The sequence below is a fragment of the Pieris rapae genome, chromosome 5 (assembly GCF_905147795.1).
Source record: "Pieris rapae chromosome 5, ilPieRapa1.1, whole genome shotgun sequence".
In the NCBI taxonomy this organism is placed as follows: Eukaryota; Metazoa; Arthropoda; class Insecta; order Lepidoptera; family Pieridae; genus Pieris; species Pieris rapae.
In genome coordinates this window covers 4410659-4438412 of record NC_059513.1, presented here as the reverse complement: position 1 = coordinate 4438412, position 27754 = coordinate 4410659, and the positions used below count along the sequence as shown (strand labels likewise).

The following is a 27754-nucleotide window of genomic DNA, read 5'->3' as shown; positions in this document are numbered from 1 at the left end:
AATGTAAAATTAGAAGCATTCAATGCATATTTTTTTTGACGTTCATAACATTGTGTTTGTTACCTACATGAATAAATGATTTTTTACTTTGACTTTGAACCGTTCCTTTGATCTTTCTTGAAGCATCTAGTGATTACTCGGTTACAATTACGCTGGCTAGAAACTAGTGTGATACGATGTTAACCTTCACCAAAAACTTTATATACTTTCATAGAAAGTAAAATATTTTTTATATATTTTTTTTAATAATTGTTGCACAGCCGGTGCTCGAAGACATGACCTCAGGATTTTCTCACAAGTAAGGCAAGGTATCTTATTTCGTACAGTGTAGATTTCGACGACAAAACAAAGAAAAATTATCAGTTAAGTGGAATTTGACCCTTATAAAAATAAGTAAAGGTCAAGTAACCAATACCAAAATGCGATTTAATTTTAATTCCGTGTAGCCCGGTCAAATGCTCAGCATAACAATATAATGTTTAATTGAAATTCTGACCTTATTTATTATTTCTGCCTATCAAATGTCGGAAACATAAACAAATTCCTGTCTGAACAATATTGCATAACTGTCTTCAATTATTATATTAATTTTAAATTCCAATGACAAATGTTCTTAGGTTTCGGTTCTTAGGTTTTTTGTGGTTAGTCATAATTTAAAAAAATATCTTCTGATTCACTAAATATACTTAATGTATGATTTTTTTTGGTACGTTTTACGCATTTTATTATATTTATACAATGTATCTTATAGCTGTACCCAGGCGCGATTGTCTGATTAAATGAACATAATAAACTTAAAAAAATATTGAACGGATGAAGCTGCGTTTGTAGTTTGTGCATATTTTCGTGATAAAAAATAATACTTATTAAATAATACGTAAATACGTTTTGGAAGAATATTTTTTTAATACACTGGCTAAAATTACTTCGTGGAATAGGTTACGAAGCGTCTATCTTTGGAACTGAACACTTTAAATGTCATTCATTGTACATATTTAAATATCACTTAACGTAACGTATTATCCAAACATAATATATTGGAAAAATATTAACCGTCAAAAACTATTAACAGTATAGCGTACCAATTCTGAAAAGGCCGGCAACGCACTCAAGAGCCCTCTGGCATTGAGAGTGTCCATGGGCGGAGGTATCACTTAACATCAGGTGAGCCTCCTGCCCGTTTGCCCCCTGTTCTATAAAAATTTCATAAATTTTACAAATTACTTTTTACAAGCGAACAGGGATTGTGTAAGTTGGATAATCAAATGAACACGAAAGCTTAACAACTCGTCTAATTAGTCCCCAGTGTTTGACTTGTGAAGATGAGTCGACGGCATCTCAAAATCGACGAATCAGCCACTTATTCGACGAGGTACAATTTCATGTATTAATTAAATCGATTGCAAGAAGTTAATTTGCTTTATAAATGTGTGATTCAATCGTGTAGAATATACTTTTCTTGATTAAGTTAAAGTAGTAAGAAAGAAAACTTAGCAGCAAGGTTAACTTTAAATTTTTATAAGATATATTTTACTTATTTATTTATTTACTTATATATGTGAAATAACTGATATTTAGACAGTTTTGAGCTTAAACGCAATAAATTTTTCAATGAAGAATGGGATACAGTCTTACTGAAATAGTTTACAGAGGTGAAATCAAACTATGTGCAGGCCCAAACCTTTTTCAGACTTGAGGAAAAATTATTGTATCAAATAGCAAAACTGACCCTCAACCACCCGACTAATTTTCAAAACAATTATTGTTATTTTATTTCAATAAAAACTTGTACTGAAAAGATGAGATAAGGTTTCTTAGGCACTAATCATAATTATAATTCTGTAAACAACCATTTACTTGTCAAGACATAAACTTGACTTTTGACGTTGCACAACGCAACTGAAACATTACAACGCTAAACATAAGAAGTTTTACTTCCGTCTCCATCGCTACTTTTATAAGTATCTGTGTATACGTCAAGTTTAAAGTGTTGGCTATTATTTATTGTGACATGTCTTGACACAGATGCCTTTTCACCATCTACTAATTATATAATATCATAATATTATACGATTAAAATAAATTCCCATTTCTGCGTTAGAAACCAAATAAATGTGCTACTAAGCCAAGTAATTATGCTCCTTCAAGAACTGTGGTCAGAAAGCAGTATGTTAATCGGAGTTTGTAGTAATCGTTAATGAGGCCATTTGTAATTAACCACAGATTGGCCACAACTGACATTGACAATTCATTTAAGCATTTCCAGTTAGTATTTAACACAGTACTGGCTAACTAGTACAATATTATTTAATTTTGGTTTGAATTATGTTTGATTTTATAAGATTACATCGATAGTTATTATAGGTTTTTTACAATATATTTAATTTATAATATAGTTTGTAATGTATAAAAAAATTGATTGGTTTCCATTGTGATAAAACTAATTGATAATATTGATACCTTACTTAGGGCGTCCACATCGTGTACTGGCTTTCAACAATCTCAGATCAGACCATGACAGTCGATCGATCTCCTATCTGCATCGCAATAACCAAACTATACGAAAACAATCCATTTTTGACGAATACAATGCAATATCGCTCTTCTATATTTGATAATAATCAATACGTATAAACTAAATAAAACCAGTACAAATAATATTAAAATATACATGTCTATGTTTAAAACATATCAAACAGCTTTTTAATTATTTTAAAAACTGGTGTATTTTAAAATCTTAAGATAGAATATTGGCACAGATTAACTGTCATTTTCATACAAAGGTGTATCGAAATACACCGATCCGACCTACCATGGATAGCTTGTATCGATGGCTATAACAATCCGTCGATTGGTTATTTGCACACTTTTATCAATATTTGAAATAAGATCTCAGATCGTCAAAAATGGATTGGGATAGGTTATTGGGGTTGGGTGTATAACGTCAGGTCAGTTTGAAGCCTCGTATCCACATTCTTTCGGGAAGATTGCTATCAGTAGGCGATTGATCTAGTCTGTGTGTGGGGGTGTATATGCGTATTATGTGTAAAATAAAAACTTTTAAATGCGTTATAAAGATTTATACCTAAAAAAGAATACGTGATGAACGTTTTACGAGTTCATTGGAATAGAAAACGCTGAAGTCACGGTTCTTTGGACAATTTAATAAAGTATTTGATAATGAACGCATTGATTGATTACTGCTCAGTTTGATTGATGTTTTGAGAGTTCGGGTGAGAATTTTCGGACTCTTCTGCAGAATATATTAGATTAATCTTGTATTTTTATATGAAAAAAATAGGATTTAAGCTTGGGCGTATAAAATATTTAATGTCGTGTATTTTTTTCTATACACTTTATTTCATGTAGAAACAACATAATTAAAATAAATTGAAAGTGAACTTTTCTTCAAAAATGTAATGCATGGGATGATTCTAATTATAATACGTCTTTGTCATTATACTAGGCTACGTAAAGAACTAAAACATTCTTTTTATAACAACACTGTTTTAACATTCTATTTAAATGTTCCTATTAATATTTTATCCAAATTCAATTCTAAACTAATATGATTGAATTTGCTTAAGATCACAGATAGATTCAACGTTTAGTATAACACTCTCATAAATTAGAAATTGTTGAATTAACAAATTAATTAAAAGGTCCACTTTCAACAAATTAATCGTTAAAACGTCTTAAATACGTTGGTTTAAATGAATTATTTTTATCATTGGGACGTAATTAAAGCTCCAATTGATAGTTAATTTAATTTGCATAATTCGTTCTATAGAAGCTCGTAGACCCGCATGCATTTATATTCATACTCATCATCATAAGATCTAAAGAGCAGAAATCGTTTAAAAATGAACTTCAATTCAGTTATATCATTAAACTGCATAGAAAATGTATTTTGATTTCCGTCAATTGGTAACGACTAGTTTCTAAAAGATTTACGTTTTCTACCAAGGTTAAGACAGGATAATCATTGAAAATACGTAAACTCAATTTAATATTTAAGTTTTATATATATCTAATCAAACGTCCAGTAATATCAAATTGTAATGTTCAAACACAGAAAATTAATAAGAATATAATTTTTTATTTAGTTTTTTCTGGTACAAACGTATCGTAAAAATATTAAAGTATTTTTTATATTTCTGTAATGAATGTCTGGACACTGTTGGGCATATTTGTATACAAGTGTCATATTTGATATTTGTCAGTTGACATGGCTTCACATACGTATGTCAGTCACATACGTATGTCAGTCACATACAAAGTCACTTGCAAAGTCAGACGAGAGCTACAAATTAAATAGTAAGATCTGCTAGTCTTTTTGAAACAGTCTGAGAATCAGCTTCATGTTTAAATCAAGGGAAGGGTCAAGCTAGGTTACAGCTTTTTATTTATTACGTAATCCTATAACGCTAACAAAAATTATACATAATAACAAATAAATACACTGAAAATATACCCAAAGATAGAATCAAATATTAACAAAAGGGAACAAACAAAAAGTATTGAATACAACTGACTGTTAATAAAATATTAATTTAAAAAAAATACGTAAATCTATTTGAAAACTGGAAGTAGTGTTAAATTATTATTACTTTTTTTACTTTTGAAATCTGTACGAATCTATGGCTCCAGGTCAAGCATTACGTAAATTTCTTAAAATACATTAGAAAAATCTGTTTACTTCTGTTTTATACTTTGTTATCGGTAGACCATGACGGGCGGAAATACAGAGTCGGCACTGAACCCTAAGGAAATTCTTTGTGTTAAACAATGTACGGGAAAAGCATTAACACAATAGTATCTTTTCGAAACATAAGAAGAATTGATGTTTGTATTATTTGCTTTTACAAATTTATCTTTGTTTCCTTGTATTTATAGGCAATTTATCGGTCTTTTGTGCTTGACACCGTCGATTTTTGGGTCATTTTCACAAGCAAGCATGGTTCAGAACCAGGATTCGAACGCACGACTTAAAGCTAAACAAATTTTTATTATTTATTTTATTGTTTTTTTTTTTATTAAATATCTCTTTCACAGTAAAGTCACTCCGTATCAATATAATATGTAATAGAATTAGGTAAGCATCAAATGAATATAAGGATCAAAAACTACTGAATCGATTTTAAAAATTCTTGCACCGTTAAGACGAGGTCATATATGAAATAAAAAATTCAGCAGCTGGGACATGGCCGCATGTACGATAAACAGAGCGTTGTTAAAAGACAAATCAACACGTGAACCAAATTACTAAGTGTTACAGTCGAGAATCAAATGCCCATTATAAAACCAAAGTTCATATAATTTATGTAATTATTTTTATTTATTTACACTTCGTTGCTAAAGAAATACAAATAACACAATATATATAAATTACAAGGGATGCAACGGGCGGCCTTATCGCTAACAAGCGATCTCTTCCAGGCAACCCTAGTAAGAAAAGAAATAAATAAATAAAATGATGGGTGCAAGAAGTGCAGAAGTTATATAAAAAACAAAATAAATTTATATTAATATATAGAACCTTAATCTATTAATAACTATATATATTATAATAATTCTCTCTTGCTCTTCATTCATATCGGAGGTGCAGGAGTCCGCATAGTCGAGAATAGGAAGCAGAAGAGATTGCGCTAACATAGTTTTAGTGCGGATAGGAAGGAAATTAGAAAGACGTCTCAGAGAATTAGACGCGGCGTATAGTTTCCGGCTGATTACCTTTACGTGATGACCCCAGGATAGCGTTTGGTCGAAGAAGACCACAAGGTTTTTTACATTTTTATTGAGAGCCAAAGCCACACCGTCAAGGTAAACGCCAGGGATCTGAGCCCATACTTACTACTCTCCGCGATTCCCCAAGTAACTATCATAAGTAGGAAATACGATAGTACTGTTCCACATCTACGTGAATAAGTTATAAATATAACTATTTAAACGCATTCAAATTTCTAGTAAAACCCATATCTTTTTTGCCACCGCGTCGACATATTTTGATAAAAACAGAGTATTTATATCATACCGATTTTATTACAGTGTTGTTATACGTATTTACTTCACATTTTTTAAAATTATATTTAAGGGTATTTATATAATGAAACTTCCAGTACTTATAAAGCAATTTAATTAATATAGAATGGGTGAATTTGTGGAGTAATACATCAAGACTGGTCCCTCGATCAATGTATCTGGTTCGAAACTAGACTACATTTCTCTAAGATTTATCGCCTACATACACGAATTGAATCCAATCTTGTCTGACGAGTGTGCCCGCATCCATTCTAGTTTCTTCCTTTGAGTAAAACAGATGTACAATATGCAGAGATTAACAATTTACTTTATTGAAAATTCTGATATTAAAGAGATCATACAGTTGACAATTACCTATAGAATAAGTATTATATTAATCTGATCTTAGAGAAGTTTCGGCCTAGTGGCATAAACGCGCGATTCTTATCACTGAGGTCGTAGGTTCGGTTCCCGGCAGTGCACGAATGGACTTTCTATTTGCGGATTTAACATTCTCCTAACAAATAAAACATACTGAAGAAACCGGTTTGCTTTAGACCTAAAAAGTCGACGGCGTGTGTTAGGAATTTGTTATTCATCAAATATTATCTGATCTACTCGCCTTATAGAGGCCAAGACCTGAAAAGGTTGTTGTGTTTCTTTTTAGTTGTTAATCATGTAATTTTTGTATTCTGTCTTAACGTCCGATGATGACAATCAGCTGCAGGTATTAGTCCAAAACTCCATGAGAGCCATGGTAAATGCGGTAGAAGATGCAGAGAGAACCATATAACCAAATAATGATATGTCTACGCATCATACAATGCATAGAGATATGTCTACGCAAAATCAAGGGATCAAACCGCTCGGAATGTGACTGGTCGTCGACGTTATGAATATTTATACTTTTACTACGTTAATAATACGCTCTTGGCTCCACATAGCAGTTTCGACTTCAGACACAAGTTTCTCATCGACAACGTGATACGTACAAAATCAGTGCTGCAGCCTCATCCTCAATATGTTTCTTCTAGAAATCAGCCTTTGTTTGGGATATATTACGTTTAGTAATTCCTGCTCACATTAAAGCACCTATGTATGAAAGTTTTAAAGTATGTATTAATTATTATGATATTGAATGAATGTATTCATAATCACAATGAAGAGTTTATTAACTGTCATATTTTTACTACTACTACATACATATAGTATGATATACTATATATATATAACATTATAAGCTATGTAAATTTCAAATTCGTGTTAATTGATGCTGGTGCTAGAATTATTTTTACGAATCAAAGGTTAAAAGCATGAAGTCACCATTTTAATAAGAGAAAATACTAAAAAATTTACGAAGTTGGCACTGAGATAGTACACAAACTTTGTGGAGCCACTCATGAATTGCTAAAATTTTTAATGAACTCCCTCGAATCAAATTTTTTACACGTACCCGATATTCTGTTTGAAAGTTCAAATTACGAACGATTTGAAAACTAAATTTTTATGGCAACAGCCATATTTAAGCTGCTATCGCAAATATGTATTCGATTTTTAAAATTGCTTAATCCCCGAACATTTCACTATTATCATATCATATATCAAGATTGCATATTTCCATTTTTCATTTAATAAAATATTGTTACTAGCATATTTATTATTTTGATATTTTATTTCAAACTGATTTAGTTGCTGATAATTTACTTCACCGGCACATCACCTTGAATTTTGTTTTGATTGACTCAAAAGATGCAAGACTGTGCAGCGATGCCTACGATCCGTGTGGCATTCATTCATTCTTGGATAATAATGCATTTTACGTTTGACGTAGTCATGTAAATTCTTCATACACATTACATAATTACATTACATTACATAAAATTTTGTGACACGAAACCCTTCCCCAGCTGTAAATTTAATGTCGTCTTCCCAACAAACTTGAATAGGGCTATTATAATTACCTCTCTAGGGTAATAGACTTTTATAAGACTTTTTATTCTGTTTAAATACTTTACGTTTTTCAAAATCTAGAGGAAAATTTTCCAATCTTCAATATAAATTCTTTTATATCTTTATTAGATTTTTATATAACTAGCCTTTTATATCCCTCCCTACATTACATTTGTTATAAATCGTATTATTATTATTATTAAACGTTAGTTTTAATAGATGCTACAAAATTATTTGTTTTAGAAAAATTACCTGAAAATAAGAACCTTTTGCATGTTTTTTATGGTACTCTCCATTTGGAGTCAGAACTCCAAATGGGCGTTGCGATCGACTGTGGGCAGGTTGTGTAGTCCGCGCTGCGTAAATAAAGGGCTACATAAAATTGCATATACTAAAAGCAATTTGTATCACTATTGGAAGATTCAGATAGATAGGGGACATAACAGATTTTTTATAATCGAGTAAATTAGCTGCAAAAATACATCACTTAACATTACAATCAAACCTAACCTAAGAGTAACAAGTAATTTAAATCTAACCTAATCTACTTAAAAGAAATATTTAACGTGAGAAAGTGTCTAATAACTACAAACATCCATTTATGGGAAGACCAATAATAACAAGCGTACCAATTACTAAAATGCCGGCAACGCACTCGCGAGCCCTCTGGCATTGAGAGTGTCCGGTCGGCGGTATGACTTAACGCCTGTTCTATAAAAAAATACTATTTTTGTGTATTATTTTTCACTTACCACTTTTAAGTACTTACGCTAATTCCCTAATTCGAATATTTTTTTCAATTTTCTGAAAGCATAACAGTTAATGAGATATAAAATAAATAGACGCCATTCAGAGTGAAAATCTATTCCGTGTGATACTCGATAGCAGGCCCTTGTTTATCTATTTGATCAGATGATTAGACTAGCGACAGAAAGCACCCGGCAATCGCAATTACATCTACTACGGGGATTTAATTTTCATTTAAATTCATTATGAGCTTTTAATTTAAACAGAAGTAAGTACTGTGTAGTTTTTTATTAACGTTATCGAGTATAAAAATCATGTTAATTTATTTTATAAAATTTTTTATAAAAATATATTTCTAATCCAGCGTAGAAGACCAGACTGATGCCTCTTCAATGATTTTTACTCTTCAAGGCCACGTTTATTTTTGCCTCAAGGATTCCAGTCAATGACTAGCTTGGTAATATGACTTGTGTCCCTACGAAGAATATTTACCCATTTCTAATTTAGGTGATTTATAGACCTGTAAATTGGCAACTCGTTGCATTGCTCAATAGCTGATGCTTAGAGAAGGAGCATATGGCAACATTACGTTATGCGAGGAGCATAATAGAGCAATTAATTACAATAATATACAAATACATAGGAAAAACTTACGTTAAACTGTATGAGCAATATGCATAGTGAAATATGAGCACGCATTGCTATGTAAACCACACGCAAACAGAAGTACCATTTAGAATTATAATGATAAAAATACAAACAGTTCTATTGGTGGTAATTTAAGTTTAATTGAAATCGATATTTATAGGAAATTTCTATATCAACCGGAATTACGGAATAGCGATTTATGGGGCCCCCATATCTGTCAATAGTTCGAGATAATACCGTCACAAACCCGCCGCGGTTTAGTGAGCCGTCAATTTGATCGGGAGATTATTCCGCCGCTAATTTACTGGGCTTCAATTTAGGTGATTTTGTTTATTATTGATTTGAATTTCAAACTACAGTTCCAAATATAACATTACGCTGTGGAATCTTTGTTGCTTTAATTTTTATATTTCAATGACGCATTCATCTTTACTCATGATACTGGGTTTTTTTTCATTAATAAACACAGCACCAAATCTTTAAAACAAATGATTATTGAACGCCCTAAAATTCAAACTTCTCCATTTTATTTCTGTAAGTACATTTAAACTACTTTGACTTCGAATGCGGTCCAAACAGTAGTAAAAATATATCATATTTTTACACAATCCTTAAAGATCTCGGATAGAAAGGGTCAAAAGTATCGGTTTTATAGGTGAGGCGCAGACATTTTGATAAACGACCTCCATTGTGCTACCTTCTTATTGTCACCCTACATCAATCACCCGCATTCTACATGTATTTGAATAGCTCTTGATACATCGGCACTGTGTTCTTACAGAAACCCTAAATTACTAATTATACTTTTTTAAACGCGGTGTAGTAACCCTATACAACAACAACACATGCTGTATTCTATTTTTGAATAAATCTAATTTAATATGAAACTGAAAATTACCACAGACGGTTACACAAAAGGTTACTAAAGAATTATAAGTATCCGAGCTAAAAAAATCGCTACAGCATTAAATGAGTCTTGGATTGCATCTGTTTCTTTGATTGTTTGAATTGATTGTGATTTTGAACTTGTGTATAGATAGATATACATAGCTATTCGTGCTTGACCCACACCACTATTGAGTCTATGATATCTTCATAATGTTTATCTTCAACTTAATTGCAAGTGTTAATTGTAAACATAAAAAACAGGGTTTTTACCAAGGGTTGTGAATGACCACTCCAACACTGCACAATATTGAAATGAAATGAAATCGTTTATTTGCTAAGATAGTGGTACAATTAGATACAATTATTATAAATATCCGCACAATCCGCCATATATAAATCGACATGCAAATGTCATTAATTTTATTATGTTACATAATAGAGGCATTAACATAATGTCGTAATAATAGGAAAGTTAAGTTAATTAGAATTGGTGTTAAACATATGATCTAGATACTCGCCCACGCTATAAAAGCACCTATTGTCAGTACAGTGCTAAAAATACAATCAATAATTTGTTGCTGGAATTTATTAATTATACCTTCACCACTTCGCCAATATTTAAATCTTTTATAAAACAAAAGGTTGTTTCCGAACGTAAATGTAGTCTCGCAGTGAAGTTTCAGAGAGTTATGGGTTAGAAACGAAAGCTCCTAACCGTGCCAACTGTGTGACAACATACATTTGTAGATCCTACTTTACTTATCTCTGCAGATATGGGTAAGTCAAGAAGCCTTATTAAGACGTATATAATAATAATTAATAAAAAGTCTTTTTTTATTTTGAGTACATTTTCTTTTCAAAGTGTAAGATTTGGAAATCATTTTAAGTAAAAAATACCTGTGTCAGGCAGCTTTTCCATAAAAAAAATTAATTACTTAAAATAATGACATTATTTAACCTATTTTTTTAACCGTTTCCTTTTTATTTTTCTGTCAACTTTACTGCAGTCGCATACACAAGCACAATAATACCTTTCTCTTTCTCCCTCTTTCTTTTCGTTCTCTCATCCCTTCTCTTTCTATTACCACTCCACCCCGCCAATGCGTAGTACATACTCATGAATTCATGGACAAGCACGTGGCGAATGCCCACATTATAGATACATTTTACTCGTGAGTAGCCACGTTTATTTTGCAATTTGTGTCGATTCTACATTAGCCGAAGGAACTTCGTTCCTACCTGGTGTCCCACGACACCACATCATTTTTTTTATTATATCAAAATAATATTTATTTAATGTATGTATGAGAAATGATTAATACACTAGTTCATGCTGTTTGCTGATATAGTCTTTGTAGCTAAATTACTACGGAGGTATTATTTTATTAGGCTTCTAAAAAATACGATTATATACGAGATTTAACATTATAATAGTCTAAAGAACTTGAAAATCTGCGATACGTCTGAACTGGACAGTACAGATGTTTAGTTTACGCTTTATAAATAAATAAAATACCGTGAAGTTTTGTACTCGTCTACCATAGCAAAAAATCATGTCTAATAAACTCTTTCGGCTGTGCACCAATGGACTTTCTATGTGCGCATTTAACATTTGCTGGAACGGTGAAGGAAAACATCGTGAGGAAACCGACATGTCTTAGACCCAAAAAGTCGACGGTACTGGAGGCTGATCACATATTAGATTTAAAAATGATCATGAAACAGATTCAGAAATCGGAGGCCAAGCCCTAAAGTTGTTGTAGTGCCTGATTTATTTTTTAATAAACTCTTCAGTGAAAATATATAGAGATTTATGTTATCAGTTTTAACTGTTGTTTTAACACAGATATAATTTCCTCTTAGTAGGTTTAGTCGATTGCAGAAGACGTTTGTCTAGCTCGCGTAATGAGGAAGTTTGTCGCTCAGCCTTAAGATGACAGGCAGCTAATGAGACCTGTCGTGACAAAATTGTTTGGATGAAAAATTATATATATAATATATTTGCATAATCAGAATTCATAGATTCCACTTACTAATTGCAGTTTAGAAATCCTAAGTGATACCCCCTACATCTGTCTAGGTGGTCTATTTTGGACAGTAGTCTAGTATATAAGAAAAGAGATTCTTGAATAAGAGAAGAATATATAATAAGCCTGCCCGTTACATTAATCATCCAATTATAAATTATGCATAAAAAAAACTGTGTTCAGTTTGTGTTTCCACCCCCCAGTTTTAAACTTTAATTTTATTTCAGATTACGTATACAATAAATAAAATTCTTGTGCAATATTTAAAAATATAATATTTAAATATAATATAATATAAATATATATATAAAAGAAGATTTTTATCACTCGCGAGCCTTTTAGTTGTGTGTGTTTCCATGTGTTAGTTTACAATTTTATTTAAGCGTTTAATTATTTGCTAAATAGAAATTTTTCGAAAATTCAGAGAAGAAAATTGTGAGAATACTGCTACTAAAATGTAGTCATAACAAAATTTAATATAAACAGGAAAATTTCTTAATGAGTTCTTGTCTGTTCCCGACAGTACAAGAATGTATTTTAAATTAATTATATTTATTTCGATTCGTTATTACGGAAGCCAGATATACATTTATAAGACGAAAAGATACCATTTATCTGTACACGAGTATGTTAAAATCCAACGCATGACTTCTAGACTCCGGTAGTACCCCTTGTACTCCCGGAGTCACACATGTTACTCTTAGATTCAGAAACAAGATACCTCTATTCTAAATCATTTCACTTCAAATATGCAATATTTAAATTGAAATATTACATTTATTTATGATTGTGAGAAAAATAGGATTTAAAAAAAAACGCGACACGATGATATTTCTTATTTATATCCCATGAATAGGACACAAAGTAAGAGAAATATTATGGTAACGAAAACGAGGTTACAAATATAATTTCCGGTAGTACCGGAGTCGTGGTCGATGTGTAGTCAATATCTGTACCGTTATTGATTGATATGTCGTGTTTAAAGCGGAGGTTTTAAGCTGCACTCACTGCTGCACGACTGGGGTTAGGACGCACCTTTAAATTTGAAATTGAAAATTCCACACTAAACCATGTCCACGTATGCTGGATTTATTAAATTAAAATTGAGTTTCAAAATACTATTTTTCTATAACTTTTCGTGTATTTTTTCAATACTGATAACTGAGACGATAAGATGTGATTGAAGATATGAAAAGGACTACTGCAGTTTTGGTTCAGGTGGACGGATAGGACTGGTCTTCAAGATCACAGTATACCATTACCAGATATTTTACTTAAAGCGGACAAAAATCATCAGCAAAAATAATAATGAGGGTAATTGTGTCACAACTATACTCGCAGTATAAAATACCAATACGGGTACCAAGTAGAAACCTGAGGCTTACGTCTAAGCTAAGCGTCTAAGCATCTACGCTTTTGGATGTACCGCGCGCACATTCCAACTTGGTTAGCAAAGCGCCACTCACGCGAGCAATACAGATCATTAACAAAATTTCCATTGAGGTGGACCTATTTGTTTGTACCCTGGCTGAGTTCACAAGAGTTGCTTGCTGTATTGTTAGTTATAAGATTTAGGAATTTAAGTTTAATTTTTTAATGTTTGTATGTAGGTTAGTTGGTGTGGGTAATATAATGGAATTCTATCGCATTAGTTGTAACTGTTAAGATAGGAAAATTTACTGAAAAATAAATAAATAAATAAAAAAATTGATATTTTAGTCGAAGCCTACATATTTCCTTTTTATTTTTCTACAGAATTACATACACTTAAAACTGTAGAAAATGGTATGTGATATATATTCTTGTGTATTAGATTTGTTAAACGACACTGCGTTTGTGCTATCATTATATTCTTTTTTATTTGGGTCAATATCTTGCTCCAGACCTATTCCATTCTTCTCTAAGTCGACGGGCCTTGCTTTATCTACTTGTTTATGCGCACATTGTCAGTCCATCTAATCGGTGGATTTAATTATTAATTCCTGTATTCACTTTGATTATTGATTAGTGATAATGCGAAAACAAGTGTGGACTGCGACAGATTAGTAGTAGTCTGCGGTCATTAGTTGTCTGCGTAGTAATGTGATCATAGGTAAATCCGACGCTAAACAATAAATTGACAGGCATGTCGCGAGTGAGGGGGTAGGGACGTGGCTACTCGCAGTTTACTCGCAAAAAATAATTAATGCTTCTTATCGCGTTTCTACATATACAACTAATCACCTAGAAAAATCAATCGCAGTTCACACTTGTTTCCTCCCGATCACTGCACTAATCCCTAATCAAAGTGAATACAGGGCTTCGGACGGTAATTTTTTGGTCTCCACTCAAGAATTCTACAGATCCATCGGTTCTTTTCTATACATGCTGCTCACCCACTCCTTTTTTAGGTGTGTAATATTTAATAATGTTGTTTAATAAATGTTTTAAATCAAGGCTAAAAATAAAATTCATGTGATACGTTCATTTCTCTTGTAAATCTGCATCTATCTCAAAATTCTCATTTTCTTATATTAAATAATACATATTCCACGTTGCTCTCAGGTATTTCGCGTAACAGAATATAATTTCACTCTCAACTTTAATATTTTACTTTACAAGCAAGCATGTCCCCAAGTGAAGTATGTACTTGTGTTTTGATTATTGTAAAAAACTTTGGATGGCTTTTCATATTCCTAAATTAAGGAACTTAGTGATATTTTTGTTAGCATTACGTTACTGGGAAATAATAAAATGGAAGTCGCCGCTAACGGTATCCATTTTCCTATGTGCAATGTGTAAAGCCATATAAATAAATATATAATTAATTTAGTAAAGTCGCTTTCAGTGTGATTAGATTGGTTCAGGATTCAATTCGGATAAATGGTACAATATTTCGGTCAGTATTGAGCTTCTATTAAAAGTGAGCCATAAAATATAACTGATCTAACTTTTCCAAGTAAAAACATCGCTATTTATTTTATAGTAGATAATTATTGAGAATAAATATTTATTAGGTTGAACTTCTACTATGGCAAAGTGCCCTCTTCGTTATCGATTTTTCAATATTATATTAGCAGTAATTTATAAGTCTGTAGACGATGATATGCGTCGACATAATATAGTCTGAGAGACAGAGCCTCCGTGGCGCAATTGGTTAGCGCGTTCGGCTGTTAACCGAAAGGTTGGTGGTTCAAGCCCACCCGGGGGCGGTTTTTTATGTTTAAGTAACTTAATTTCCCTCTAATTATTTTTTGTTTTTATTATCCATGAAATTTATTTTATGTTTTATTTGATATAACCTATACCTTCTTCTTCCAATGCCTCTCCATTACTGGAGGTTGGCCGTCAGTTTCCTGAAACGCGTCTCGTCCTGCGCCAGATGTAGCAACTCTTCCGCATTTGCAATACCCGTCCACTCCCTAATGTTGCGAAGCCATGAATTCTTCCTTCGACCAACACGCCGTTTCCCCTGGATTTTACCCATTATAATTAGTTGAAGGAGGAGGTTGCGGTCATGGCGCAACACGTGGCCCAGGTACGCAACTTTCCGCTGCTTAATAATAATATGTTAATTAATTTTGACCACATATTCAGAAAAAAAAATCCATGTATTGACATGGATTTTTTATAATTATATACATAAAAATATTTTTAATAATTTATATAAAAATAAACGAAGCGTGACTTTTTGTTCGTTCCAAGCAATCTCATTTATGTTTTCTTGGTTAGAAGTGTAATAACATTTAACCTCAGTGCGCTAGAAATAATTACCTCAGGGATTCTACGATCATACAAAGTAAATTTTAAGCTGTAACTTTAACAGAATTTTCTACTTAACAATATCAGATCTGAATTGGTCTTATACAAGTTACTTTAAGTGTTTAGTTATACTTCAGGATAATTTATATAGACTTATGTAGCTACTGATATAAACGAAAAGGAACTTATTTGTAAACGGCTTGCAGGTTTTAATTTATAAGCAATTTTGACTTAGTTATATACAAGTACATACTTTACATTTGAATACAAAAAGGTTTAACAAAGATAAAATTTCATCTTTTATTTATTTATTTTAAGGCACTAACAGGGCCTAACAAAAGAAACAAAGTGAAAAGAAACAATTTACACAAACTGGAAACAATGGATGGCCTCGATAATAGAAGCAGACGGCGTATGGAATTAATTAGTATGCAATGAATTACCTTAAAACATTTAAGTAAAAAACGATATTTTGTTGATTAGTGTAATATACTTGAAGCTGTCCGTTGTCATTTCGCATAAATCTACACTCATACAAATTGCGGGCATAGATTATTTTGTACATACGAATTCCAACACAAAAGAGTTTTTTTTTATTTCATAGAACAGGGAGCAAACGGGCAGGAGGCTCACCTGATGTTAAGTGATATGAGTTACTTATAAATAGATATGGAATAAAAAATATAAATACAAATAAAAAATTATCCCATTCAAATATAATGCATACCCAAACGGCACGTTAAACATATATGATTTCTAGATTGAAAAGAAAAACAACGGTTAAGAAGGTCGCCCCAGGGTGTTTCTTGATTCGGATCGTGGCTCAAGTAAATACGTACAAAAGACTCCTCACACATATTAAATAATATATTTGCGATATGGCGACAAATTTGCTTTGAAGTTGTGTATTACTGTGATTACATTTGGGTACTATAATTCGATTTCTATAACGACGTAAGCAGTAACTTTGAAACGAACGTTTTGAGTCCTAAAAATGGATTAAATGAACACATAATTTTAATAAATTGTCGTAATGGTCGTTCGAAAAAACAAAAGTTTAATTATCATTTCAATTTAATTTAAGGAAGGTGGAAAAATCTATAACACAACACATAGATAGCTTTTCTTAATTATAATGATAATAAATCTGTGAATATTTCGAAATTAATTTATTAAAGTGTGTGTTTCAATAATACAAACGATTGATAAGAATAGCATTCAAATAATCACACATTTCCTTTTGTTCTAAATATGGAGTCGATGAGCACTGGCACATTGTTTACCAACACAGTTATAATAATAATTAAAAATAGATATAAACAAAACTAAAACAAATTCAAGAAAAGAGCGTACCAATTCTTAAAAGGCCGGCAACGCACTCGCGAGCCCTCTGGCATTGAGGGTGTCCATGGGCGGCGGTATCACTTAACATCAGGTGAGCCTCCTGCCCGTTTGCCCCCTGTTCTATAAAAAAAAAAAAATTTAAAAAGTTTCCCTGGAGCAGCGTACCCTTAATGCTGGCAGCATTTCCTCACTGTATTGCGATACTTATTCGTTGAGCGTGAAAAGCACCAGGTACTGATGGTACCGGTGACCCTAGTCTCTATCAACTACGGGCCAACTTAAATTTTTATTTTCTTATTTCTTCTGCCTCGTGACCCAAGAGCCTCTTCTCCAAAAATGACATAATCAAAGTTTGAGAAAGAACTCTAACAATTTTCCGGTTTATTATTTTGGCAACGTTTTGGGAAGGATAAGCATTATCTAATGGCTGGCTTCCTCAGTATTACTACCCTTGATGGTCTGTAGTGAGGTGTGACCTGATAATTTTGTTAAATTGATATTTACTAAGAGGATCATCCCTGCTTCTGAAATTGTCGAAGACAGAAGGCAACTCAAGCCCAAGCCGGAAACTAAAAAAGAATTTCTTGCATCTATTAAATGAAGAATCTCGTAGTAGGTAGAAAAATATCTATTTTCAAATACAAAAGATACTATGACAATGGAATAAAATCTCTCTACTTGATGCATTGGCTCACTTAAGAACGGACACTATATCATTGGACACTACGGTATATTTTATGAGACAATTCTTTATATTATGGTCTATTTTATCTGTCTGTTATGATAACCATTAATCTTGATAGCATTAGGAATACACAGTAAATTGTGTCCTCAAACTTCTAAGTATAGTCAATAATCACTGTTCCAAGTCACATAGAAGTTGTACCTTACGTTTTAAAAGTCATATTATTTTGTAGTTATGTATTATTTTTTATGGAGACATTTGCGAGAAGCATAAAATAGCAAACTATATATACTATATACTATTATAGCAGGTTTATTATAGGTACTGGCTGTACAACTCTACTTAGTTTTGAGCCAATATCCAAAGTATTCACAATTTAAAATAACGATTAAGTATAAATATTTTTTTTAAAATTAGATAATATATAACAATTTATTAAAGTTCATAACAATATCCGCTTCATTTAATATTTATAATTCTTTGAATATTGTCTATGGAATTCTTCCCAAAAGTCATTCTTTGCTAAGAACTCAGTGTCCATCTTAGTTGTTCTATCTATACGAAAGTAAGCTTTACTATCGTCAGAAATAGGTAACCATTGTGTTGGTAGTATTTCCGATGTCGATGGTACCGGATCTCTGAAAACGTATAAAAACCCATTTATTGGCTTTAACTTTAGTGACGGTGTCCAGGAATTGGTGTATAGAAATTATATATACCCATATTTAGCAAAATTTGTCCACAACGTTGTCATTCTATCAACCATAAGCTGGTCTTCTGGGTTGGTAAACTTGACGTGGAGGTCTTGAAACAGGTATCCCAACTCATCTGCATGAATAGCAGTATCAAGGGTTAACTTATTACGTTGACTGTACATATTGCGGCCTCCAGAATAAGTGAATACATAATAGTAGACCTAAAATTTATAATAAAAATAATTCAACGTTTGAAAATAGGACTAGTGACTATTACTTGGGCTATGTAAAATTACCTTAGCCGCTTTGTTTTCATGATAAATATTAAGTTGTTTATACGTGGGATAAACAAACGCCATGTCCGAAAACAAATCAGTTATTTGTCTCCTGTATTTACTTCTAAATTCATCATTGCCTATATAAAATTGTTTTAGTTTATTAACTGCACCATTCATCTCTTCTTCATTAAAATTAAATGAATAATTCAAATATATTCTTATTGTATCATCGTTGTCAAAAAATTCATCAGGGTTATTACCAATAACAATATTGTATTCATCGTTTGTATTTCCAATAAGAAATTTTCTATTCTTCACTTTCGGAACTAATTCAGACGGCTTTTTTGTAATGAAATGTTCAACTAGATCGAATTGTTTTTCAATACACGGTTTAAAAATCAACATGGGTAGAGCCGGCTGAGCTATTGCTTTAACAACATTCAACGGGTCTTGTGCAGCGAGAAACCTTATGGCGGCATCAAGATCTCTTGTTTTAAATCCAAGGTTTTCAGCCATTATAAAAGGCACCGATGTATTGGCTTCACCGAAACTATGCATACTTGTTATTGTTCCACTCTGTAAAATAGCTTGTTGAAACAAATTATCATGTTGATAATGCACTTGAAAATCTACTGAAAAAGAACCACTACTATGCCCAAATATGGTTATTCTATCCGGATCACCACCGAAGGCTTCTATGTTAGCCTTTATCCATCGTAATGCCAATAATTGATCCTTCAAGCCCGTGTTTCCTGGAATATCTCTTGTCCCTAAACACATGAAGCCGTATACACCCAGTCTGTAGGTTAGACTAACAAAAATTATATTGTGGCGAATTAGATACACTGGATCATAATCTTTTTCATCATTACAAGATCCAGAATGTCCATAACGAAATCCTCCGCCATGAATGTAAACCATTACTGCTAACTTTTCTGACTTTTTAGGCGTATATATGTGTAACCGAAGACAGTCTAATGTTCCAGCTAAAAAATTAAAACCTTCGTCATACTGCGGACATGGGTTGTTGTCATCATCAGCATCGAGAATTCCTTCATATTTTGGATAGGGATCTGCAATCTATAATATTTATTGCGAGAAATTATTCTGCAGTATGAAATAAAAAACAATATATTCTACTTACCCCAAAAGGGTTTTCTTGCCTTACTTTTCCATAAGGAATACCAAGAAACATATCATAATCACCGTTTGGAGATTTAAGACCCCTTACCCATCCATCTTTAGTAAGAATTAAAGGTCGTGAGTTGGTATCGCTTATTTTTCTCCAAACTACCAAAGCGATTGGAATAAATATAACATTTAATATCCATACACGTTTTATAATCATTCTATGAGCGAAATGTAAAAAACACAAAAAGAAATTTTAATAAGTAAACTTCAAAGTCTTAACTAAAGGAAACTACTTAAAACATCACTACATTTCAGAACTCGTTAAATTGAAATGACATAATTTTCATACTCGTTGAAACTGTTAACTGTTACTTTCTTTTATCATGGTAATTACAACTAACCTACATTAATTTACAAGACACAAATGATTATTTTAGAACTCCGTATGGGTAATTAGATATCAATGACAAGGCCCTCGGATTAAGAAAGACAATAGGGAACATTTTAAAATTATTGAATTTCAAATATCCTTCAATTGGTAACAATGTTGTTATAAATACCCAATTTAGGTTTGTATATTTTTTATAAATAATTATACAACGTTAAGGTTTTGGATTAAAACATGCTTTTGTTTATGATAAATAATTCATACACACAACATAGTTTTAGTTAAGGTATGATTTATATTAAGCTTTGTATTTTATCTTTCATAACTATTACTTTTAATAATCTAATTAAATATAATTTTCTACAAAGGCACTGAGGCTGGGTGTGAACTAATTTTTATTATATATATTATATTTAAGTTGCATTCTTTTGGACTAATATTATTGTTTGAGTTAATTTTATTATGTGTTCGTGAAAGTTTACTTGTGTCATAAAATAAAATGTACAATTTATGAGATTATTCTTTAAATAAACAGTATAAAAAAACAAAGCCTTATTTATTTTAAATTTCTGACTGGAATATTAATATGGTATAAATGATAAAATAAATAAAATATTAATGTAGTAGAATTGAAAAAATCCCAAACCAATCTTTCTGACCCAAAAATCCAAGTACTTTAAAAACAATTATAAATGAAATAAATCTGTGGCAATGAGTCATAATGGATGTGTTTCGTGCTAAACTGAAGGCATTCAAAATTTAATATTTCATTAATGAAAAGATCAACGTTGATCACTTGAAATGAAGCTTATCTTTGATCCAATTTACGTAGCATTATTTTATTTGTACAAATTGTATTCTGAAAAAATTAATTAAATTCGTCTTTATAAGAATAAATCAATACTCTGTTTAGATTTCAGGAACATGAAACAGGACTTTGAAGATTTAAAAACTAAAAAATGTTTTCTGTCCCACTCTAACATACCACAAACACTACGATTCTTCACATATGGTTATGCAGCTGTAAGGTCTAGTGAGGACTGAGGAGCGTCCGGGGAGCCCCAAAAGCATGGTACCGCTAAAGGCGAAAAGGTAACATTGCCCTTACATGGCCATAAACACGCCCTTATGGTTGCATTGGTCCATTACAATGGACGCCATGTGCCTAAACGGTAACAATATGGATCAATGATTATATGTTTATATCTGAAATGATTATAAATAAGTTTTTTAACAATAACAAGTCATATCCGTATATTTACTTTAGTAACAAGTATTTAAAATAGACAATTGAAATTCTGACGTCATAAACACAAGCGATACAATTTTAATTACCATAATCTAAATTAATATTCTTTTATAACTAGGCAATTTGGTACCAATGTGTCTAATGATATTTTTTGTAACTAATACTAGGCTGATATACAAGTACCTACATTTTTAGGTATATCTTTACTTAAAGTTTATTTAGGAGTCTTTTTTGGGCATTTACTACGGTCCTGACACACTTCCTTGCTTTATCCACTTTCATGACGAAGTACCATGAAGTACTTTTAATTTGTCCCTTTCTTAGCACGTCGTGGATATGGTTCAAGTATTTATGAAAAGGACTACCCAATCTTCACTATCCACGGTTGCCTTGTATATCCTACTTGTAAACCGCTTCATTTTGATATCCTGCGCTAATTACCAATGCGAATATACCACAGTTTAATGAGGCTAGTAGTCTGTGGTGATTTCGATGAAATATTTTTTTTAGTTATTAAAAATATATATGTCCTAACAGATGTACCTATATTGACAAGAATTCATAACATAAAATCTACATACGAAACAAAAACCAACATTCGTTCGGAAACAAAAAATTGTATATTAAAAATACAACAAATTAACTAACTACAATAGGGACTAACAAATAAAAAACTTTTCTCAGTACAAATAACGGACAATAAAAAAGTTCCGTAACCTATACAATTCCTTATCTCATATTATACACCGAATCATATGTGCCCTTTTTAGAAGGTTAGTCCTAGCTGTGGACACATGATGTAACGGCGGACGATGTCGCCTTTTGACGTACCCATCAGATACATTAAGGGCCTGTTTCACAATGTATGGATAAAGTACCAAATAGCTATGCAACACATAAATTATTCGAAAGATAAAAGTTCCAAATAAGATACTTCGCGTTTCATGACGAATAGCGCTATCTAACAGTCGTGAAACGCAAAAATACTGTTTATCCTAACAATAAGTAATAAATAGCTTATTTGGTACTTATCCGGACATTGTGAAACAGGCCCTTAAGCTAAGGTAATGTTACAAACGAACTATCCTTCCCAAGCAACAACGTTATTAAGCGCACAAGCGCGAATTATCGGCGTACTTTAACCTCGTTGAAGCCGAAAGAACCAAGAATAAATAAGGTTCGATACATGAGTAGGTATAACGAGTACAAACCGTACATCTTAAGTTATGTGACGGATTTGTACCCGCTTCAATACTAGCGTATCATATTGCGCTATCATAGTAGTGATATTCCTTTGTTTAACGTTAAAGATATATAGTATACTAGCGGATCCGACAGACGTTGTCCTGTCTATACGTCTTTAATTTGAAAATTTCAAACTTTTTTTAATAAGCTAAAACATTCTGGACCATTTTGATGAAAATTATTATTCAAATGTTATGACAATATCTAACGATCCAGCACATGGTCTACAATAACACAATGATAACAAAACTTTTTTTTAATTTGATCGCAGCGCTAACTGTCGGGACAGACTAAAATTAAAATTCGAATATTATTTAAAATTTGACAGTGCGATGGTAGCGCCGTCTGTCGGATCCAATGTAAAACATTCCAAAATCAACAACTACTAATTAATTAAAAAAAACATTGTCCAGCGGACAAAATGGTGAATCTAAACCATTCTCGAATCTCCACGAACACACACAAAAAATTTCATCAAAATTGGTCCAGTCGTTTAGGAGGAGTTCAGTCACATACACACGCACACAAGAAATATATATATTAAGATGTAAAGTCGGTAAACTGAATTTCATATGCCTTTTGAGACTCGACTAATAAAAAATTTGGTTGCCTCTAAATTGGTTTACGGCCTATAATTTTATGTTATAACGCCATAAGAAATCACTGATGAAAAATTGCATACTTTTATGAATCCAATGAATTATTGTCATTAAATTATAATTATTTATTATACAAAGAAGGAGTTGCAGTTTTGGGCGTGCAGCCGGTGTTTATCGATTCAAAAGACTTTATCACGTCAGTAAAAAAATAACTTAAAGTATGGGTTAGAAACATTGCTTTTTTCTCGTAACTAACAAGTTCGATACATCAAAATTTTTATTTTTACTTATATGTTCAGCTGATCTTGACAGGGTAAATTGATGTATCGGAAAAAGTTTTAATAGTAATTTAAAAACATATTACCTACTCGTTAACTTGGAATTTGTTCGAACACACCTTTAAAAACCGATCATATACGATAAATATATGTGCAATAGACAATCTCTATAGTAACTCTATGGAAGGCGGATTAATAATTTCTAATTTGAAGAAATATCCGTATGCTTATTTTAAAATTTGAAAAAGGGTTTTCTATATTTTTTTTAGTCCTTAATTAACTTGTATTTTCTTATAGCCGTTGTTCAATAGTTGTTGTAATGAACACAGGTGGTAGAGTTAATTATGTTCAATTATAGGTAGTTTTGTTAATGCGAAAGGTAAAACTTCACTTATGTTCAACATTTTTTGTTTTTGTTTGTCGCAGATACAAAGAGATTTTTATTATAGTCAGTGTGCAAGTCCGGCGCATGTGCCAATGGAACCATGGATCACAGTCGAATTATGTACCTGTAGACGATTTTGCGTGGTGTTGCTATAATAATAAAATAACAAAATGTTCCCTTATTACATTATCTCCGGCATGTATTTTTAATCATATGAAAATTATTTGCGGATAATTATATGTTTTTTACTTTTGATAATAATGCCTATAATAGACGTCTTTGCTATCAAACAGACATATCGTTAGCAAAGACAAATGATGTTGTGGATTGATGATTGGATGTCTCATAACAAGGGTCAGGATACAATGACGATGTTATGACAATGTAATGTAGAATAATTTAAAGATTACTTTTCGTCCCAATACCTTGGCATAATGGAGTCAGCGATATATACTTAGTACACGATATAGGTTATATGTATAGGTAGAGTAGGCTTCCAAGTTTTGTTTTATCACACAAAAAAAATCAATGGCGCCACAACATTTTTAGTTCTGGGCCTCAAATATCCAATTATAATTATATTTTTAATCTTTATTTTTGTTTATTGTGTGACGAATTTTATTATTTACAATATTAAATTTTATGTTTTATTTTATTAAATTTATTTTAGAAGAGTGATATGACAGTTGTCAATCTCAGATTATTCAATTTTATTAATCAAATCGACAGTAAAATTATATTGTTTAGTTTTTACGGGAAACCTTTAAAAAGAAAAATATTATATAATTCAAATAAAGTGATGGCGAATTGGATATATCTGAGTTTTTGGTAAAGTACCTATAGAAACGCCACTCATAAAAGCTCACACAGAGGCCTTGAATGCTAGAGGTCACCGGTGTTTTAAAAACAAAAACTTTAACAAAACTACTTGAGTTATTTCGGAGGGCCGTTCCAAAAAGCTCTCGTAAACTAGGTTATAAGTCATCAGTTCACGATGTTAACGAAACAAAAGCATTTTTTGTAAAATAAAACATCTTTTGTGTTTCTTGTTGCATTGGAGGGTATAATATTCTAGTTAAAATGTCTGGTGTTTAAATAAAATGGGCACAACTGGATGTAGCGTACGCGATGTACTCGTAGAAGTCTCTCTAAAACCATCATAACGCAGCTTGTTTGGGGTTGCTTGCTAAGCGAAAACTGTAATTTTTATTTTTTATTTGTATCTGGCAACATCTTATCTACTACAGTAATTTTAGACTGTGTATATTATATGTTTATATTAAACTTTAGCAAAATTTAAGATTTAAATTGTTGAAATCTAATGTAAAATAAATAAGATAATAATTTATATTCATATAATGCGTACTTATAATAATCTTCAATTTAAAAAACAAACAAAAAAGGTTTTGCTGCTCTCAACAAAATAAACAGAGCACGTATAGAATAAAAGCGATGTACAACCTTTTATTTTGTCAACAAAATTGAGCTTGTTATTTTTCTATCACTCGCAGAGAGATTTTATAAGTTACGTGTGCAGTTGTGCAGGAAAGCCGGACCTACAACTTCACTATTTACATTATTGTATTAGACTCAAAACAGAAATACTTTTATTCGTTTTTCTTTATTTTTATCTAGTAGCCCTATATATCCTATATTATCCTACATAAATATTTTTTTCGGGTCTTAAAAGGTCTCTTATCTTCCTGACCAAACTTAAATCTAGTTTCACGATATGTCAAAACATTTTGTCAATGTCAAATATGGCATAATTGACATTAAAATATAGTGTAGATGGTATGCAGTGTGAAATTTTAAAATAAATGTCGCGGTGTAGTGTATGGGGATAGAAATTAAAAAATAAAATATTAGTTTTTTTACAAATTCAAAGTAAATTACTACATTATTTGGTCAAGTAAGGATATAATAGCAGCTATTTTATTAATAAAAACAGAAATTACATTATATTATTCTTAAGACGAATAAGAACGATGAGAACAAAAATTAAACTAAAAAGGACACAATACGAAGAAGAAAAAGTGCACAGGGATCACGATAATTTTAATTCACACCATCACGTATATACCCACACTTTTACATCATCACACAACACAACTAATTTAGGCTTAGTTAAATAAATTAAATCACAATTAGTCAAATGTATTAAATAATTTTTGTTTCTTGTTCCCTTTTATAAATCTTTTTGTTGTTAAATGTATCATGTATTCCATCTTTGGCTATATTCTCAGTATATTTGTTTGTAGTTATATATAATTTATGTTAGCTGTAGGAGTACTAAATAAATAAATCAGTCTCACATCCAAAACCAAATCGATGCTATACACGGCAAGCATATCCGAGTTATAGAACCTGTCGTAGTATCATAACTACTAAGATGTATCTTCCAAAGTGCTCTTAGCAGTTTGTGACGCCAACTAATGCTTTACCTAACTTGAGATTGGGGTTTGAATGCCTGCTAGACTCATTAAATAAACCGCAACCTTAGTTTATTTAACATCACCGCGTAATGTTATAGTTGAAAAAATGCGGCCATGTGTAGGCAAATGTTTATCACATAAAAGGGATTTTTAACTATAGGTTGTCGACAGCCCGACATAACTTTGCACTTTTGGTATTTTGCCTATCAAATGACGGGCGTATCTTTCATAGGCCTATAAACAGACTTTCCCGAAGACATAATAACATCCTATTGTCGTGGATATAGAGATGGTATAATAAAATATAAAGTTACTTAATTTATTGCACCTATTGGTTGGTTATTACTAGTCACCGAGGCACCGAGGCACCTAGGCACCGACATCTTTAAATATCAAAGATAAAATCACTTACTACTCTGTAAACGAAGAAAGTGTTCAATGGCAAGATTAAAAATAAAATTCTGTCAATAAATTTTTGGTGAACTAGACTATGTCTTTTTTTCAACATGTCTTTATCAAGTCCAAATATCAATGCAATTGTATCCATCTAATTCTCATTCATTCCATGTTGCAGGTCTTTCTCCACTTCATCAATAAAAATCTCAGTGGCGAAGCGATATGCATAGCGAATTCACGCGAGCTCTTTACTGTGACGTGTTAATCGGGCGGGGAAAGATTTCCATAGCCATATCGCAGACGCCGTGTGATTCTTTTTTCTAGCGGTTGACTGGGAGTTGAAGCGATTGGACCTCAATTAGACCTGGAATTATGTCTGAAATATCATTTAAACATTTATAAATTAAGCTCTTAAAGCAATATAATGTAAATGTAAAAGTAATGTAATGTAAAAGTAATGGTATCATCACAAATTTGGAAAGTAATTTGCAACATAAGATCTGATGATCTCCAAAATAAACGTATTTTATTTATTTATTTAAGAAAATATTAATCTACAAATTTTTGTGAATAATAATAATAATAATCTTTATGTATTTTCTCACAAAATTTCATACATGATAA

General features: G+C 31.7%; 1 protein-coding gene and 1 non-coding gene across 2 annotated transcripts; one reads left to right on the top strand and one right to left on the bottom strand.

The window, feature by feature from the left end:
- The first annotated feature begins 15398 nt into the window (after positions 1–15398).
- Positions 15399–15472, top strand: Trnan-guu. Its single transcript has one exon. It is a non-coding gene; the product is annotated as a tRNA-Asn (tRNA).
- A 3037-nt stretch (positions 15473–18509) lies between these two features.
- Positions 18510–20470, bottom strand: LOC111000897 (esterase FE4-like). The gene is made up of 4 exons (XM_022270499.2): positions 20169–20470; positions 19043–20104; positions 18771–18967; positions 18510–18689 (listed from the first exon to the last, which is right to left on the bottom strand). The coding sequence occupies exons 1-4, from the start codon at positions 20370–20372 to the stop codon at positions 18515–18517; spliced, it is 1638 nt and encodes a 545-aa protein (XP_022126191.2). The 5' UTR covers positions 20373–20470; the 3' UTR covers positions 18510–18514.
- Between the last annotated feature and the right edge of the window lie 7284 nt (positions 20471–27754).